The sequence below is a fragment of the Rattus norvegicus genome, chromosome 15, assembly GCF_021556685.1.
Source record: "Rattus norvegicus strain SHRSP/BbbUtx chromosome 15, alternate assembly SHRSP_T2T, whole genome shotgun sequence".
Lineage (NCBI taxonomy): Eukaryota > Metazoa > Chordata > Mammalia > Rodentia > Muridae > Rattus > Rattus norvegicus.
The window spans coordinates 28,228,818-28,247,500 of NC_141548.1; the positions used below are offsets into that span (position 1 = coordinate 28,228,818).

The 18,683-nt window shown below is 45.1% G+C and overlaps 2 protein-coding genes and 1 long non-coding RNA gene across 6 annotated transcripts in view; 1 reads left to right on the forward strand and 2 right to left on the reverse strand.

Moving 5' to 3' along the window:
- Window positions 1-4,886: 4,886 nt before the first annotated feature.
- On the reverse strand, window positions 4,887-9,418 carry Rnase11 (ribonuclease A family member 11). Of its 3 annotated transcripts, none has more exons than XM_087586383.1 (2): window positions 9,226-9,418; window positions 4,887-6,311 (listed from the first exon to the last, which is right to left on the reverse strand). In XM_087586383.1, the coding sequence occupies exon 2, from the start codon at window positions 6,287-6,289 to the stop codon at window positions 5,717-5,719; it is 573 nt and encodes a 190-aa protein (XP_087442509.1). In that variant the 5' UTR covers window positions 6,290-6,311; window positions 9,226-9,418; the 3' UTR covers window positions 4,887-5,716. The 3 variants fall into 3 exon arrangements, with proteins under 3 accessions (XP_087442509.1, XP_087442510.1, NP_001012494.1); XM_087586384.1 differs by lacking the exon at window positions 9,226-9,418 and adding an exon at window positions 6,812-6,898; NM_001012476.2 differs by lacking the exon at window positions 9,226-9,418 and adding an exon at window positions 6,824-6,873.
- A 3,025-nt stretch (window positions 9,419-12,443) lies between these two features.
- Window positions 12,444-13,479, reverse strand: Rnase12 (ribonuclease A family member 12). The gene is made up of 2 exons (NM_001012209.2): window positions 13,396-13,479; window positions 12,444-13,101 (listed from the first exon to the last, which is right to left on the reverse strand). The coding sequence occupies exon 2, from the start codon at window positions 13,061-13,063 to the stop codon at window positions 12,626-12,628; it is 438 nt and encodes a 145-aa protein (NP_001012209.1). The 5' UTR covers window positions 13,064-13,101; window positions 13,396-13,479; the 3' UTR covers window positions 12,444-12,625.
- LOC134481961 (uncharacterized) overlaps window positions 13,022-18,683 on the forward strand; it is a 9,872-nt gene continuing 4,210 nt past the window's right edge. Inside the window, exons 1-3 of one of the 2 annotated variants that reach the window (XR_015638738.1) lie at window positions 13,022-13,104; window positions 15,067-15,189; window positions 15,482-18,420. This is a non-coding gene — a long non-coding RNA (uncharacterized LOC134481961). The remainder of the gene's footprint in view (window positions 13,105-15,066; window positions 15,190-15,481; window positions 18,421-18,683) is intronic. The other variant, XR_015638739.1, reaches the window with a different exon arrangement.

An 18,683-nucleotide genomic window follows, 5' to 3' on the forward strand; every position in this document is an offset into this window, starting at 1 on the left:
AACTTTAACTGTTGACAAAAGAGCTGCTCGAACTGAGCAGCAAACCAGTGAGGACCATGGGCATTTGTGTGGGTGGAGAAATCAGACTGAACTCTGTCAACCTCCTAGTCTTTAATTATTATTACATTTTAATTGTGTCTGCCGGGAGGTATGGGTGTATGTGATCCATGGTGACGGGTCAAGGTCAGAGGATGACTTGTGGGAGTTGGCCTCTCTCTTTCCAACATGTAGATTCCCGGAACTGAAGTGAGGTCCTCAGGCTTGGCAAAGAGCATCCTGACCCACTGAGTCCTCTTACCAGCCCTGTCTCCCTCACCTCACCATCTTATTCAGTGAACATGTAGATTACGTAAGAGGAAAGAAAGAGATCTTAGTAAAGTGTTATTTATGAATGAATTATTTCTTGCTAATTTCTTTAAGATTTATTTGTTTTATCTTATATTTGTGAGTACACTGTCACTGTCTTCAGACAGTGGGCATCAGATCTCTTTACAGATGGCTGTGAGCCATCATGTGGTTGCTGGGAATTGAACTCAGGACCTCTGGAAGAGCAGTCGGTGCTCTTAACCGCTGAGCCATCTCTCCAGCCCCCTTGCTAATTTCATAATCTTGGTTTCACAGCTATAAATTTTGTAACTCAAAAAAGACTTTAAGACTACAATCCACTTTTAAGATCCCACGCACTCTTGGTTACATTTCTTGAGGCAATTCCAGGTTGTAATCGAACCAAATGGATTTTTTCACAAATATTTTGAGGCAATGTTTTTTTGTCTTAGATATGCACCTTATAGCCTAAGTGAGGACCACCCCGAATGAAGAAAATCTGAACAAACTGAATCCAGAGTGGCTAGTAAATGTTGTTACTCAATTCTTCCTCTAAGGTGAATGCTTAAGTGCTCGAACTTATGAGACAGGCAGAATAAACTTACAAGAAGCTAAAAAATTCTCATTAATTGAAAGTCAACTTTCCAAATTCAAAGGCAGAGTATTTTCATATCTCACTTTGGAACAATGAAGCCACTCCAGCACAAAGACGGCAGAATCTCTTCCCATGTGTCATGTTTTCTGCAAATTAGTTTCCACTAGTGCTTTGTCTGGCTATTTAAAGTCTAAGGGAGGCTCTATAAAGTCTTTAGAAGGTTGCGATGTGTAGAAACAGGCTCCATTTTTCCTGCGACTCATTGTGGTCCCAGGCACAGCGGACTTCTTACTCAACCCTAGCTATGTTTTGCTTTGTATTTTATTTCCCCTCTGAAGTCAGAGATGGAATAAAGATGAAAAACATAATGTGTGAAGTTAAAATTCTGACAAATTTGGGTTTTGGTTAAATACGGGGTAGATGAAGACAAAATGCTATAGATCTTCACACCTCACACACATATATATCCCATACAGACACAGATATACTTACATAAACTGCGCACCTGCATGCATGCACACACACACACTAATGCACACACACACACACACACACACACCACACACACAAGATGCCATATGAATGCCTCTACTTACATAGCTTAGCAAGTAATTTTCAAAGATAAAAATTGTTTTTTTGAGAACAAAACAAAATCTTTTTCATAATTTTTTAAAGTTTTTTTTTATTTATTCATTTATTCTACATAAGTACACTGTAGCTGTCTTCAGACACACCAGAAGAGGGCATCAGATCTCTTTACAGATGGTTGCGAGCCACCATGTGATTGCTGGGAGTTGAACTCAGGACCTCTGGAAGAGCAGTCAGTCTTAACCGCTGAGCCATCTCTCCAGCCCCTTTTTCATAATTTGAGGTAAGAAATACCCTTCCTACATAAGACTTATGGTAGACAGTGTTCCACATTCAAGGAGGAACCATACCTCTCTGGATACATAACATCACATCGAAAGTAAAGGGCAAAACCAACAAATATTCTGACAGCCAATGCATAGCAGGAGGGAAACTCAAGACCAGCATAAGCTTGCAACCGTGCATACTGCGTATTACTTACTTCTTAATTAGAGAAAAGGCAGACACTATATGTGTGTATATATGTATATGTGTTTGTGTGTATATATGTGTCACTTGTGTGTGCATGTGTGCATATAGGTATGTTTATCTGTGTGCCCATGCATGCATGTTTATATGTTTAAGTATGTGTGTGTGTGTGTGTATGTGTGTGTATGTGTGTGTGTAACTTGAAAATAAAACTACAACCAATAAGATAAAGGAGACAAGTTTTGTCTACATAAAAACAGCACGAGAGATACTTATGGTTATGAAAATATTCTATTTCAGAAGTGTTTAGCTCCTTCTTGTGTCCAGGTTTGATAATGTCCTAAATACTAAGAGTATTTGGGTACAAGAAAAACAGTGTCCAAAGCCGGGGGATGGAGGGTTGAGAGACTGACCAGCAGTGAAGAGAATTCATGCTTAGGCAGAATACTATTAACTGACTAGGCATAACGAGCTACAGTCCACAAGTGGATATTAAATGTAGCTAAATGAAAGAAATCAGTCTAAAGAGTCTACAACTGCATAATCGCATCTTCAATCATGAACCAATCAAAGATATTCCCACAGAAGAGACTGCAATTGACAGGCTGTGGACGGGCTGGACCGAGTGACTCGATGAAATGCACATCTGCTTACTGTGTGCTGTTGCAGTGTGGACGCAAAACGTCTGTGCATCAGAACTCAGCAAAATGAGCCTGAGCACCCATGAAGCTTACAAGGAATCCTTAGAGTTAAGGCCACAACATGATGCAGAGGAACGCCTACAACGACTTGATAGCTATGTGGATGACCTCATAGGCAAGGGTGTAGGTAGAGTCATAAGAAGTCACTAGGATTGACTGAAAGGAGCCCTAGAAGCTAAAACTGAAACTACAGAAGGTTTTAAATAAGTATAGATCCCACTCTGATTTTAAATATCCATGAGTGCCCAATGATACAAACAAATTCTTTAATAAGTAAATGACCGGTTATGATTCCTTCAAGTAAATAAAATATAGTTTTGCCCATCCTGGGGTGCTTCCTTCTAAATGTACATACCGAAACAGTCACAGAAATTAAGAGCCAACTTAATAGTGGAGGGAAACGACACTGCGTCAGTCAGAAAATTGCGCACAGGTTTTCTTTAACTATTCCCATATTAATCTTGCCCAATTCTTCTCTATTATTATTATTTTACCACTGTTTTTATTTTTGTTTTCTTGCCCAGATTATACAGTCACTCAAACCCACAATATTTCTTTCCTTCTTTGAACCTAATATGTCTATACTATAAGATTAATGTGCAAACATTACTCCTCTTCACATATTCACTGTAAAATCTTTATTTTTCATGATCCTTCTATTTGTTTCTATGACTACTGTAACAGATTTCCACAATGTGTTGCCTTAAAACAACATACAACATACACTGGGCCAGGTGGTGGTGGTGGCACATTCCTTTAATGCCAGCACTTGGGAGGCAGAGGGAGGCAAATCTCTGACTTTGAAGCCAACCATGTCTACAGAGTGAGCTCCAGGATAGCCAGGGCTACACAGAGAAACTTTGTCTTAAAAACAAACAAACAAAAAAACACATTGATTTTTTTTCCACAGTTCTGGAGGACCAGAGTCTAGGATCAATGTTACTGGGGCAAGTCAGATGGTTCGGAGGGGAGAAAAAGAGAGTGGTTCTCTGAGCAGAAGGCATTGTAACGGCAGTAGAAGCATGATCACCTCATAGGGTGTGCACTATCAACAATGGACAGAGAAAGAGAACCTGAGGGCCTGATCTGCATGTTGTGCAGACATCACCCAGAGTGGACAGCTGCAGCATTACAACCCCTTCCAGGGACAGCCCTGCAAGACACCAGCAAAGAAAAGTCTTCACAGTGGATCGTACTTCAGGCAGCACACATGGTCACACGTTCTGTCTGGAAGGAGAAATGTCTAGATGTGGAACTGTTCACTGACTCACCTGGGCGATGGCCTCTGTGCATGCCTGTGGAAATGATCTTGATTACATTGATCAATGAGGGAAAAGCCATCTTAACTGCTGGCACCACTGGGTAAAGAATCCTGAGTAGTCAAGGAGGGAAAAGCAAGTTGAGCTCTAAAAGGTGTACAATTATCGCTCTCTGTTTCCTGCTCCTGGGGGCTGCTCCAAGCTTTAGACACCTCCACTCATCTAACTTGGGTTAAAATAAAACCTTTCCCCCTCAGCGGCTTTGGTCAGGGCATTTCGTTAACACATCGAGAAAAGGAACTAACACACTTTCAAAGCCAGCATTAGCTCACTTCCGTTACTCTCATTGCCTTCTCTGGTAGCCAAATCTATGCCTCTTGCATTTAGGACCGAAACGACACAAAAAATAGTTATTTCTGGGGCTGACTTGCCCCTTCGCTATAAATGAATGGTGAAAAAGAGAAGTTACTCGTATATGAGCTAAATATGAACCAAGAAGGGACCGTTTTGAACGGTGTGCTGATGGAAAACCAACTCTTCTGTTTGGAGAGTGAGTGTAGTGTAGTACCAGACCTGCCACATGAAAGTGACCCTAGAATGGACTCACCAACACATCCAACCTGTATCTTCAGTTATCCTTCAGGACCCAGGCATTTCCCTACGTCACTTTCCTCTCCCTGCCAAGTGCTAATTGAGCTCTGATTGCTTATCAGCTTAACCAAAGTAGCAGTGAACTCAAGCACCGGTTATGCAGCCACTATGCTGACAAGACAGAGAATCCATCTCGAAAGACCCCAAACGTCAAATGTGGTTATGATGATCTATATTGGTTAACTGCCAGCATCTCGTATTTTCAATAGAACGAGAATTCTGTATCAGTATAAAAATATCAGGAATATCAACACGCCACGAACCACGTGCTGCAAGAGAAGGCATTTAGCAACATAGCACTCATTTGCACGCGTTTATTTCAAATAAGGATGTTTAAAAAGGGAGTTAGTTGTTCTGCGGTGAGGGAAAGACATCAGAGGGCAAACGGGGCGCATACATTTGCACAACAATGAGTAACATCGCAGTAAAAGTCTGTGCTTCACGCACTGTTGACTCTGAGGGCTTACGACTGGTACAGAGAGCATCGAGATTGAAGATAACCCTGCTTGAAAAGTGTTGTAAACTTGACACCTCCAACACTACTTTCCGTATTTCCCATGGTTTGCCCCCTCCTCGGGAACAGCTCTAGAGTAGCAAGACGTTGCCTGGCTGTGACAAGAGCTCCATTTCCTCTCTGCAGCAGTCCTGAGATAGGAACAGTGGCGGGTGAATGCAGGTTGTACAATGCTGGAACTGTGGATGCTGAGACATCTCCGGGAGGACAGGCAACCCCCAGCTGGGTGGGAGGCAGGCAGTCTCAGGTGCACACACATGCTCACCCTCCTTGGAAGAGCAGGACTGAATGCATACCTCACCCTCATTCACTCTCCTTACCTTTGTCCGCTTGGACAACCTCAGCTTTGGGGCAGCTTTATAGCTAAACTAGGAAGGAATTCAGTTTGAGGGAGCGAGAGCGAGAGCCAGAGCCAGAGCGAGAATATGAGTGTGTGTTCTAGGATCAGTTACAAATCTTAATGAGCTTGTATTGTATTGGGCTATTTCGTTTCACTCCTCGGGTTAGTACAAAGTGTTCACCGGGTACCAGAGCAAAGATGTATGAAGCAGAAGGGTAGAAGTAACAATGACCATGAACCTGTCCTTCTTTAGTCCCAAAGCCTGTGATTTCCAACTTAGCAGCCAGTAACTAACCAGCTCATCAGAGAATGGCTTGTCAGCACCGTCAAGATTCTCTTTAATGAGGTTATCCTGTGCTCATGGTACCTGGGGCACTGGTGGCCTGCAAGGACCTTGCACATGGTACACTCCAGTCCTAAGCTATCACAGTATCTTAGGTTAGGTGTTCGTTCGCACTTCCCGCTGGTGGCCTTGGGAATTCCGTGGCTCACATCCATGGAGCTATGTATAAAGTTATTGCCCAACTGGCAAGACTCATTCACCTCCACATCTGTTCTCCACACACTCGGGCTATTTACACAGTCCCTGCCATTCCTCACAGTATTTCTCTTGGGGATGACAAAAGACAGCCTTCTGGATGTTCGGGGTGGGGCAGACATCACGTGCCTGGATATGCCGAGGCTGATGTTTTCATCTGACAGGGTTGAGTTTGTTGATTCCTCAGGAGTCTGTTTTGCAGCAGATCGAGTCTCTTCCTGGGAAAATTGTTCCCTGGCCCCCTTCGTTTTGCTTTCGGAAGGCTCTACAAGAAGCAGTCCAAGGACAAGCAGCAGCAGAAAGGCTGCCATCTCATAAGCACCGTGGTCTTGTCTGTAGTAAAGATAAAAGGAAGGAGAATACACTCGAGATGCTTTCCTTCTTGCAATGGTAGCTATTCTTAGTAGCGACCTCTAAACATAAGACCCCTACAGGAGCAATTGAAATGTGAGATAACAAGATCACAGTCAATTGAGGAACCTCGGCAGCAATGTTAAAATCTCCACTTACAATCACTTGATTCTATCTCATTTAACCTCAGTTTACCAATCTGGAGGAAAAAAAAAACAAAACAACAAACAAACAAACAAAAAACATAAAAACCCACGATCCAAGTCTAATGTGCCGGGACCGAGTGTCTTTCTATTTTCTGCTCTTGGCTGAAGAGGTTTACGGTCTCCACGTCGGTCAAAGTCATCTCACGCAAAACAGCTCACCAGTGCTGTCTCTGCCCACACAGGACCTGGCACCTGGTGCCATGAGAACAAAGCACAGACAGTGACCTTTCTCTACCTCTCCTCAACTTCCCCACCCATCCATTCGCAGTCGCAAACCTCTCTCTTTACCGGTTCCTTTGGCCAAGTTGGTGCTGCGGAGAAAGATTCCAGCTTCTTTCGGGGCTGGAAGTGAGACGGTATCTCATACTCAGAGTTTCTGCTATTGGGTCTAACCGAGGAAGGAGGGGCAAGAAAGTGGTAGAGAGACTTGTGTGGGCTTAAGGAGGAATCAAGAGGCCAAGACACTCAAGGGGAACTGGACAGAGTGTGTGTGTGGTAGTCTAAACCTGGGACCAGGAAGCACCCCGCTTCTTCTTCCTTCTGTGACGTCTTCATCACCATTTCCTTAATCCCAAAGTGTTTTATTGTTTTGCTCTCTGAGAGCACATCTTTCTTTATGTTGCGCTGTGTCTGGTCTTTTCACTGTTCGGTTAGGTGACCGGTATGGCCCACACTGGTGTAAGGCTGACAACTCCCTGATCCTGAAACATCCTTTCTGACTACTGCCAGAAGACACAGCTCCAGGCACCGACCTGCACGAACATCACGTCCGATCTGTCAACAGCATAGCATGGTTAACCAGCGTGAAGAACCTTGAGTGCTGCCAGTGCTGGTCATTCTATAGTGCGAGTCCCAGAAAAGATGGTTATTTGTGTTGATAAGTCTCTCTTCACACTCTAGAATGATTTTTCTCCTCTTTTCCTCTCCCCTTTAAGTTTCTCCTATCCATGTGTGTTCTGCATTACCTCCTTTGTAATCCCATCCTGTGCCCCCACCCCATCCTGTAATGCATCACCTGAAAGACACTTCCTTGGACTTCTTGACACTTCTCTCCTTGCCCCTGGGAACAGAGGAAGCCTGCCCCTGAAGACCACAATCCAAACCCTTTCTTGTTCTCATCCCAGCCAGGACTCAGAGATCTTGCTAGACAAAGCTGCCCTGATCAATCAGGGTAACCCTTTCTTGTCTAAACACACCAGAAGCCTCCATCCGCCCTTTGTTTCCCTGATTTTATTTTCTCTTCATGGCTGTGTGCCTATATATGTCATGTGTGCATGGTGCCCAAGAGCCCAGAAAAGAATGTCAGATCCCCTGGTGCTAGAGTTACATGAGTCCCAAACTCAAGTCCTCTGAAAGAGCAACAAGTGCCCTTCACCTCAGAGCCATCTCTCAGACCCACATCTCCCCAACTTTGGTGTTTTCTGCCTCTTGAAAGCCCCCAAAGCCAAATCCAGATTGCACTTTTTTCTTTGATCCATCTCACTTAAGTCTACTAAATTTCTCATTTCTGTGAATCTCTTATAACTTGCGTTATTAAAATGTTATTTTTATTGTTTTTAAGTGTGTGTGTGTGTGTGTGTGTGTGTGTGTGTGTGTGTAATTGTGAATGCAGGAACCCTGAGAGGCAGAAGAGAACATCAGATTCCCTAGACCTAGAGTTAGAGGATTGTAAGCTGTCTGGCATGGGTGTTGGGAACTGATCTCGTCCTCTGGAAGAGCCTCAGTACATGACCTTAAGTCCTGAGCCACACTCCAGCCCCTCCCTTGTCTTTAAAGACAGGATCTCACTATTTAAAACAGACTGGCCTAGGACTTGCCAAATTGCCCAAGCTGGTCTGAAACAACATTGAGCCTCCTGCCTCAGCGTCCTGAACACTAAATGACAGGTGTGTACTATAATACCCGACAATTGGTGGATAATTGGGAACTCTGTCTACTTGTGTTCCTTGAAACTTGTGTGCCCTAGGCATTGACTTGGGAGATGTTGAACAGAGGAAGAATCTGTAAACAACTTAGTTATTTTTCTGGAACCTCTGCATCCTTTGCCATTGACCCCTCTTGGAGAAATGACATTAGGGAACTAGGAAGGAAATGCAGAAGAACATTGCTGAACTCCCCGTTCTTGAGAAACAGAATTATAGCTACTATGTTTGACTGCAAATTATTAGATGTTCATTACACACACACACACACACACACACACACACACACACACACACACACACCAAAGTACAGATGTCTAAATATCTGAATTGGGCTTTGATCTCTGTTGAATGAAAATGCCATGAAACGGATTCCTAGATCGATGTCATTTATCTGCAAGAGTTGTTTTTTAAGGAGGACAGAGAAGTTAGAGGGAGGAAGGGACAGAAAGGGAATAAGGCAAAGGGAAAAGCAGTGACTCCTAGGAGTGGGGCAAGAAAGCAGCAGCAAGGGCTGCTTTGCCTGCTCCTGACCGAGGCTGCTGTCCCATAACACTCTTCCCACCACACCTGCCCTGCTCCCTTTCTGTTCAGATGCCGAGCACTCTGCTCACTTTCAAGCGCTCAAAACTTCCCAGGGCAACAAGGACGGTGGGATTCCAACAGAGACGTTGGAAAAAAACAAACAAACAAACAAACAAACAAACAAACATTCATCTGGAGAAGCTGTGCTGTGTGGACAAAGCCGTGAGACAGGTTCTGACTTACAAGCCTTGAATTGTGGTTCACTTGGGACACTTGCTCTCCTCTCTGGAAACCTACTTGGTCGGTCATAATTTAACGTCTTGAAAAAAAACAGAATGAGCAGCCCACAGAGGTGCCCCTCCTCTTTCGATATGAGCTTGAGTTAAGACCAAATGACTGGTGCAACAACTGAAGTCTATCAACTGAGAAGAAAGATCAGGACGAACACACTCTTTAACTGTTCGCCCTGCTCTGGCCCACTCACTTTCTGAGTCCTGCTTCCCACGTACAAGACTGAGACTACATCACTCAGAATTAATGACCCCATAGACTGGCCCCCACTTGTCCATAATCTGCATTTCTCATTATTTTTCCAACGTATACCTTTTCTTAAGCAAAGCTGCTTTCTGCACTACTTAAGAGATAAAACTATAGGATAACAGATTTGGGGGAAAGAAACCCACAAAGATTATCATAGTTTTATAGATGGAAAAACTAATTACTAGAAGCATGCTAACAGAAAACTATCAAGACTTGATGAAATCTCCAGGATTAGGAGGCTCTCTCTGTCGTCCTCTCCCCTCCAGCTGTAGGTTATCACATTCGTAGCTGAACGTGGGGTACCTACACATCGAATTTAACAGCGAGACCCAAAAGCCGAGGGAGTTTGCAGTTCGGTTCAAAGACTCTCTGTTTCATTCTGAATTTCGAAGAGGAAAAACATTAGCTCAGAGAGACTCAGTCCTTCCTTCGGACTTTTGTATCTGCCTCTCCCCACCGTCTTTATGTGAGCAGTCTCTGACGTTCCTTCCAATCTCCTTTTCCTTTGAGCCCAGGAGGAGCTGGTGAACAGGAGCAGAGGCAGTGTAAGCTGTATAACGATCTTTAGAAAAGTCTTTAAGACCCCAGAAGTGCCCCCCTCCCAATACAGACTCCTGCCATTCCTCTTGGCTGCCACCCTACTGCCATGGACAGCTCAAACTCGGATGAAAGTTGTAGAGAAACTGAGCTCACTAGAAAAGTCTTCCCTGATGGCTGGCTCTCGAAGTGACACATAGTGCTGGGGGTTGGGAGTTGGGGGTAAAGGTGTGGATGAGCTCAAGCAGATGTGAAATATAGCACCAATCTGCCATGCAAGATGGACCAACTGCTACAATGGTGGCCTGACTGCTATGGGTATGTTAGGGGTAAACCATTGCTTCCTGGTTGGATTTGGGGCTTGCCTGATAGTTTAAACCGTGACTGAAAAGGTCCTAGAGCCCGGAGGGGAACCTAATATGGCTTCTTAGCAAAATTGACACAGCATTAAACCACGCTCTAAATATCTGTGTTTATACCCACAGACAAAGGTTATCTCAGCCTTAAATAAAGGCTTTGTTCAGTTCTTGTGGTGAAGATCAGTAAATGAAAATGCCTATGGCTGCCCAAGAGGCTGAGAATAAAGAATGGCTGTCCATTCGTAGGCAAGAGGTTTACATATGCTCACACAACACTGTGGAGGAAGCGAATGAGAGCCATCAATCAGGTAGGGAGAGGGACTGCAAAAATGGCATCTCCTACATATGACTTGTCTGTGACAATCACAAACTTACAGCAGCTGGGCATCCTGGTGCTGAGTCTATAGAAGTCAGGCCCTCCCAACAGTCAGCTACGGAGGGAACAAGGACTCATGGGCCCTACCACTTATCGCTAACCTCGGCAGCCCACAGGTTCAGGCTCTGATGGTTAGTTCTAAAATCAGGGTGACACGGATGGCCCTGATTAAACTTTGTGGGACACAGAAAAATAGGCTCTGAGTTGAGAAAGAAAAGAACACATGAAGCAATGTGTGGAAATGTAGGGGGTAAGAGATGTAGAAGCAGAGAGAGCTTGGTGTGTTTGATGGAAACAATGTATACGTGTATGAGTTTCTCAATAAATTGTAAAAAATATATATATATTAAAGGAGAAAACCCATAAGAGGTAACCCCAATCGCTTTTCCTTTAAAATAACTGACCGGAGGGCTGGAGAGATGGCTCAGAGGTTAAGAGGCCTGTGGCCTTGCAGAGAGCAAGGTTCAGGTCCCAGAACTTACAGCTTCTCACAAACACCCGTCACTCCAGTTTCAGGGAACTAGACGCCCCTTCTCAACCTCCATGGGCACTACATAAATGTCACACATACACAAAAATAAAACAAATAAATCAATTCAAGGGGAAATGGAGACAGAGTTGCACTCCCAGCCCCCCCCCCCCCAAATCTATTAATTGATAGCTGAAGAAAGAGGAAAATTCATTTTTCTTTAATGGAGTGACACGGGGTATAGCAGTCATACCTCAGGGCAGACCCCGTGCTCAGGAGTAGTTGGCCAACACAAATGGGATGCCATGGCTTGGTTTGGTTTGGTTTTTAAGAGAATGAAAGAACAGGAAGTCGATAATTTTAAATGTATTTTTAATTAAAACAGAATTGTGTCACTTTTCTCCTTCTTCCCTCCCCTCCCATGTCCTCTCCCTTTAACCCCTCCCATGTTTGCCAATTCTCAAATTGATATCTCTTCCTTTGTTGTTACATATTTGCATATTATTATTACATATTTGCATAGGCTGACCACTTTGTAAGAGATAACCAATTAAGTGGCTGCGAGGGAGGTCAGAAGGAAATAGGGCCAAAGGGAATGACTAGGGTCAAAACAGTGTATGAGTTGGGCATGTGTCCTAGGCTTTTAATCCCAGTCCTTAAGAGGCAGAGGCGGGCAGATCGCTGTGAGTTCGAGGCCAACCTGGTTTACATAGTGAGTTCTAGTCCATCCAGAGCTACAAAGTAAGTTCCTCTCATAAACAAAAAATATATAAGATTATTGAAGAATACATAAAGTCATAATTCAAAAAAAATCCACGCTACATAATCCTTCATTCACAAAATTAACATTTAAACAGTATGATCTGTTTCTCTGCTGGTAACGTTCGTGTGACCGGGCCAGTTCCAATCCTGCCCTATCATACTGGATCTTTGAGACAAAAATATTTTACACGAAGGGGATTTTTGCTATCATCTTGGCGTTTCAGAATATTGACTTAATGTTGTTCATCTAGACTAATTACTGGGTTTTGTTTGTTTGGTGCTTGGTTGGTGGCCCCTTGAGTGTCCCACCTAAGTGACTCTTACGCTCTAACTGTAGTCTGACCTCAGATTCCTATTAATTCCATCGAATGACTCAGAGGCAAGGCACAAAAACTTAAAACACGTGTGGAGACTGTGATTTAATTCAGCAAAGTTGTCTTTATTGATACGGGACCGATGATTATGTCTCAGCTACAACAGAAGGACTAATCACCTACCCCTTCCATTCACGGCGTCACACCATATCCACAGTTCAGGTTAACCAGAGCAGCTCAGGGAAGCTTCACGGGTGAGAAGATCTCACTCAGTCCGGATGGCAAGTCATTCGACATATCCCTGGAAATTAACTGGCCCTAAGTCGTCACAAGTCACAAGAACAAACCCCTCTGTGGGAGAAATTTGGTACCTGCAGGCAGGGTATTTGGAGCCACCAGTGAGCTGACAAACTGTCATCCTGAATTTTGTGTCGCTCTGGAAGCAGAAAATTTCGGAGTAGTTTGGGCAAGTCATCTTCTTGGAGGAGGTGCAAATCCTGTTGATCTTCTGAGGCCTCTCATGGATGAAGACGTGCACCTTTCTGCACGTGTAGTCAGGCTCCCTGATGACCCTCTGTAGAATCATGTAGTTGCAGTACCTCAGAGGAACAGCACTCTGAGGGTAGTCCACATGCAAATGTTCCATAGACGTCAGCACAACATCTTCAGTTAGCTCGTTTTCCCAGAAGAGAAGCAGCAAGAAAACGATCACCATTAGGATCATCAGGGGCAAGATTCCCTTCACATCCCTGGCTTCAACTCCTGGTAAGCAAAGGACACAGAAAGGGGTAGAGTGTAGTGAGAATCCTCCAGCTTCAACCCAGGACTGCGCCCCAGCCCTCCAGGAAAAATCATCCTTTCCTGCTAATTTAAATCACACTGGCCATGGAAGACCCCACTGCAAGTGCCTCCCACCTAGGAAACCCTTATTCCTACTACTGACTGGCTTCCTTTCCACCCAGTTCCACACACTGCCCTCAAGACTGTCTTCTGCAGTCTGTCCCTTCCCTCTCTCTCTGTGTGGGCTCTGCTTCTGTTTCTGCTCGCTCCCCTCACCTGCCCTTTTCGCTCTTGCTTTCACAGGCAACATGCCCCTTTAGTCATGTGTGTGAGGAAATCCTTTTTGTCTCGCTCTTCCGAGACAAGGTCTGATAAGGAGCCGTTGACTGTGGGGAGGGCAGAGGAGGAAAGAGCAGAAAGGGAGGGACCCAAAGAACAGTGTGCTTGGTTGCCTTGGGGGAGGAAGAGACTTCAGTGTCCAAGGAAGACATTGGTAAGACAGGTCGGTCCTGCATCGGCTCTCATTACACCACTCGTGGACTCTTTGGTAACATTTAATAGTGATGCCAGCATTTGGCATCCTTTGACTGATTTGGAAACATTTAATGCCACCCCCAGTATTATCCATTGTCTACGTTTTTAATCAATTCCTCCCCCACAAGTCTGTGAACAGCTATTTTTCCTACTCCATTAACAGATATGTAAGTTGGGGAAAGGTCATGGTAGAGACATGGAGTAATAAGAACAAGAGTGCACCTCTCAGTGCCAAATGCCTGTATCAGCATGGCCTACTCCTACATGAATCTTGGGTTGGGTAAAAACAACTCTCCTGACTTAGCATTCGTCCAGCTAAAGCCCCGGACTCCTGAAGAGTGTGGTAATAGTTCCCAGACTCTGCCAAGTCTCTGAGACACAAGATGTTAGACAAGCAAAACAGAAAACACTCATTGGGTTCCACATGGAGAATTAGTGGATGAGAACTTAATAAAATGTGGGGTTCCAGACACCGGGGCAATAGGAGAAACTGTCTTCATTCATCTTAGAAAATCTGGTGAACTGACGCAGGGACAGAAACCATCACTCGATTTAATCTTGCTCGGACATAGGCCTTTGTCTCAAGGAATAAACATAAGTGTATAAGTATGCACATATATGAATGCCTAAGTGTGTACACATATGGGTGTCAGAACGTCTCTGTGTGTGTGTGTGTGTGTGTGACTGTAAGTATGTGGGGTTGAGTGTTTATATGTGTGAAAATGTGTATGTGGGAGAATGTGTATGAATGTGGGGTATTGTATTTGTATGTGAGAATGTGTGGATATGTGTGTGTGTGTGTGGCTGTAAATGTATGTGATATGTGTGTGAATGTATGTATTATGTGAGACTGTGATGTGTGTGTGTGTGTGTTAGTGTGCAGATGTAAATGTTTAAGTGTGTATGAAAGAGAGAAAGAACGTGTGTGTGTGTATGTGTGTGTGGGGGGGGCAGTCAGGCAGAGACAGAGAGAGATGTTTGTAGGGGTGGGGAAAGTATGTGTTTGTTGGGGTCAGACCCAGAGACCAAGAGAACACCATATGTTCTTGCTTGGCCACTGAGCTATGCTCAGTCTGTGGTATTGTTTTTAGTAAGACAAGTGTGGTGGCTTGGATGAAAATGGCCCCTGTATGGGGTTGGGGATTTAGCTCAGCGGTAGAGCACTTGCCTAGCAAGCGCAAGGCCCTGAGTTCAGTCCCCAGCTCCGGGAAAAAAAAAAGAAAGAAAGAAAGAAGAGAAAATGGCCCCTGTAGACTTTGAGTGTGTGGCCCCCAGTTGGGTGGAACTGCTTGGGAAGAATTAGGAGGTGGGTCACTCGAAGTGGGCTTTGAGCTTTCCAAAGCCCATGCCATTCCCAGCTCCTTCTCTCTCTGCCTCTGCCTCTTTCACCTCTGCCTTGTGCTTGTGGACCAGGACGTGAACTCCTAACCACAGCTCCAGCACCATTCCTGCCCGCCTGACGGCCTGCTGCCATTCTCCCCAGCATGATGGTCATTAACTCTAGTCCCCTGAAACTGCAAGCCCATGTACACTCTGGTAAGTTTCCTTGGTCATGGCTCCTTAGCTACAGAAAAGTAACTAAGGCAGTGAACATGATGGGATCCATTAGCCTTTCTCTCTTTTTGAAGATATTTAGGTAGAACGTTTACATCCTTGCTCTCTTGGTGTTCACATCTGGTAGATACAGATCAACAATGAAAAATAAACACAGTCGATGGAAGGTGTTTTAGAAGATGGGAGCCATGAGGCTTTACATAGGACAGCCAGAGTAGACCTGGAAAATCCGTAGGTATCCCTTTCTGTCTAACAAATCTCCATGTTGTTTAAGATTCTACCAGGTCTCAGGCTGGAAAGATATCTGGGATGGAGATGATGCCAGAAGAACCAAGAGCCGGTCCTTCTCTTTTTAAAGATGGCACCGTCTGAACAACTCACATAAAACTGAAATGCACGACTACCCACACGAAAGAGTGTGGGAAGCTGTGCCGGGAAGGTGGCCGCACCAGTTCTCAGCCACTGCCGTCAGTAGCCCCTCTCCCAAGCAATAGCTCCCAGCTGGTAAATAATCACCTTCACATCTAGAATGGTACTCATCCATGGCAAGATGAAAGCCAGCCAGCCATGCTCACTGCACTGGTCTGCCAGCTACATCTAGATCACCGTCTTGGTCAGAGCTCACACGGCAGGAATAAGACAGCTCATTGCCAGCTCCATCCCCGAATGCCTGGAGGGTCTTTTAAAATGGCCAGGGCTAGAGGAAGCGAGTTTCCGGTTGATAACTGGCCACCTGGTACTGTAAAGGATTCGACTGGCTCCCCCTCCACAAACTGCACATCCTGAGAAGAGAGTGGTGCTTTCCTCTCTAGCCCGGTGTCCACGGCTTCTAAGATCACAGCATGTTTATGGTGTGGGCAAATGGGCAAAAGATGTCATGCGCTGTCCCTTTAGTGTCGCCAACTACCTAGGTTAGAACCAGGAAGTCACGGCAGGTCGCTACTTCCCAGGGTTGCCGCGTCTCTTATCTTAAACACAGGGTTCGTAGGAAAAACTATAAGGCTCCACTCGGCTTTTACAGGGCCGAGCTACTGAGCTTTATTTAAATGCTGATCTCAGAGGATGAATGGCTACACCCCGCTGGAGTGACAAGCTGCTCTCTGCCTCCCATCCTTTCCCGGAAACCAGCAACAAGGAAGCGGAGAGGTAGCCTAAGGTACCAGACCCAAAAGCGGGGGTCTGATTTAAAAGTGCAGAAGTGTTCCTGCGAAACAGCTTAAGGCATGGAGTCAAAGGGACCGCATAGAACCAAACGATAGGAATCGGAGGAAAGGCATGAGGCACCCCTTTTGGGTTGACGATGACGATGGTGGTGGTAGCGGTGATTATATGTATTTAGTTATTTTATTTGGAGTGTGCATACAGCAGTGAGCCTGTAGAAGTCAGAGACGGCTTTTGAGAGCTGCTTCTCTCCTTGCACCACGTGGATCTCAGGAATTGAACTCCGGGGTCGCCAGCCCTAGCGTCTTTTCCCACCGAGCCATCTAAGTAACCCTAGGAGGTCAGAGGTCAACGTGGAGAAATCGTTTCTCTCCATAACCACGGGAGATCCAGGAACTGAACATCAAGTCCTCAGGCTTGACCGCAAGAACTTCTCCCACTGGGGGAGCCCAGGGGCCAAAGTAGACACAACTATTTTGGAGGCTCGTTATCTTTGACAGCCACACGGGCTGCGAACTGCTTCCTTTACCAGCTCCTGGGCTCTATTCAAACTCCCCACCTACTTACTGTTTCACTTTCCCCTTTATTCAACTAAATGAGCAGATGTGGGACCCACATACACCCAAGGGCAAGCTACTCCTGACCTTGGCCAGATGGTGCTCTGAATTGGAGGCAGTCAACCCGGGTTCTACAGTTAGAGCCCCAGGCTAGGCACACAAGCTCCTTCTGTGGGAGGTGCATCTTACTGTCCATGAGACCCTTAATGACTGCTGCAGGCTGAGAGCCCAAGAAAGACCAGATGAGGAGAAACTGCCCGAAGCCTGCCCTTCAAGGCCGGGAAGGCAGTGTTTTCTGTCTTTTACTTTAAGAACACTTTGATCACTTCATACCTGGCTTTTCCTCCTCTGCACCAGCTGCCCGGGGGGTTCACCCGAAGCCTTCCAAATGCACAGTGTGGAAGGAACATGAAGGCAACCTTCCCTCCATGTACCCCCAGGGCCTTCTTCCCCTCTGTGCACTCCCAGGGTTGGCTTTCTTTTCTGGACCAGTTCCATCCTCTAAAAATTAGATCAAATTCCTTGGGAAAGAGGGACCAGAATAATCATCATGGCTTTAGAAAAAATCTAAACTTCTTTTTAAATAAACAAATCAAGACCTCTCCCTGCTCACCAGCACCCCACTAGCGTCACTTGGGCATCATTAAAACTGGTTCCTGTCCCACTAACCGATGCTAACACCCTGAGCTCAGTGAGAGCTAACCGTACAAGGGCATCATGTGGACAACTGATCCAAAGAGACCTCACTTTTAAATATGAAATGGAAAGATTACAAAATGCATTATTTTTAATTTGTAAAGTTTTTGTTTTTCTTTTTTTGTTTTTTTTGTTTGTTTTGTTTTTTACTTTTTAGACAGGTATCACTATACAGTCCTGGCTTGCCTGGAAATCGATATGTTGACCACATGTTGACCACGATGGCCTCAAACTCACAAAGATCTACATGCCTCTTCATTCTAAATGCTGGGATTAAAGACGTGTTACCACCACATCAGACTCTGTGTGTGTGTGTGTGTGTGTGTGTGTGTGTGTGTGTGTGTGAGAGAGAGAGAGAGAGAGAGAGAGAGAGAGAGAGAGAAAGAGAGAGAGAGAGAGAGAGAGAGAGAGAGTCTATGTGCAACTAAGCGCAGATGCCCAGAGAGGTGTTAGATGCCCTGGAGATGGAATCACAGGCAGCAGTCGTGAGCCACCTATTATGGGTTCTAAGAACTGAACTCAGGCCTTCTGAAAGAAAAGCAAGTTCTGTTAACATCTAAGTCATCTCTCCAGCGCACTTTGTAATTGTCAGTCCTTATTTATTTATTATTTAGTGTGTGAGAGGGCAGTGCCTGTGCCACAGCGGCCGTGGAGAGGTCAGAGGACGACTTCCCAGGAGGACACTGAAGTCATCGGGCATAGCTTTGGTAGCTTTACTCGATGAGCCATCCCGAAGGCTGGCTTTGCAGGATTCCTTTGATGGAGCCGTACAGCACTGTATGCTCATCAGATTAGAAAGGTAAATAAATGGAAAGAGGGGAAATGTGTTGATTTCCCACCACAAAAGGCCTGCAGTTTATTATCGTGCCTTTGCCTCCCTTGCTTTATTTGCCGACTACACCCTAGGAGATTTTGGCAAGAGCTGTTCTCCCTCTCTAGCCGTGTAATACAATCAGCCTTAAGAGGTAACTCAACAAAAGCATGCTCACACACAAGTGTGAGCACACACACACACAAGCACACACACAAGCACAGGCACACACACATGCACACACAAGTATA

What these genes read in the sequence shown, in the direction of transcription:
- Rnase11 (XM_087586383.1), bottom strand. Translation starts at nt 6,289, where the DNA reads ATGGCAGCCTTTCTGCTGCTGCTTGTCCTTGGACTGCTTCTTGTAGAG.
- Rnase12 (NM_001012209.2), bottom strand. Translation starts at nt 13,063, where the DNA reads ATGATCCTAATGGTGATCGTTTTCTTGCTGCTTCTCTTCTGGGAAAAC.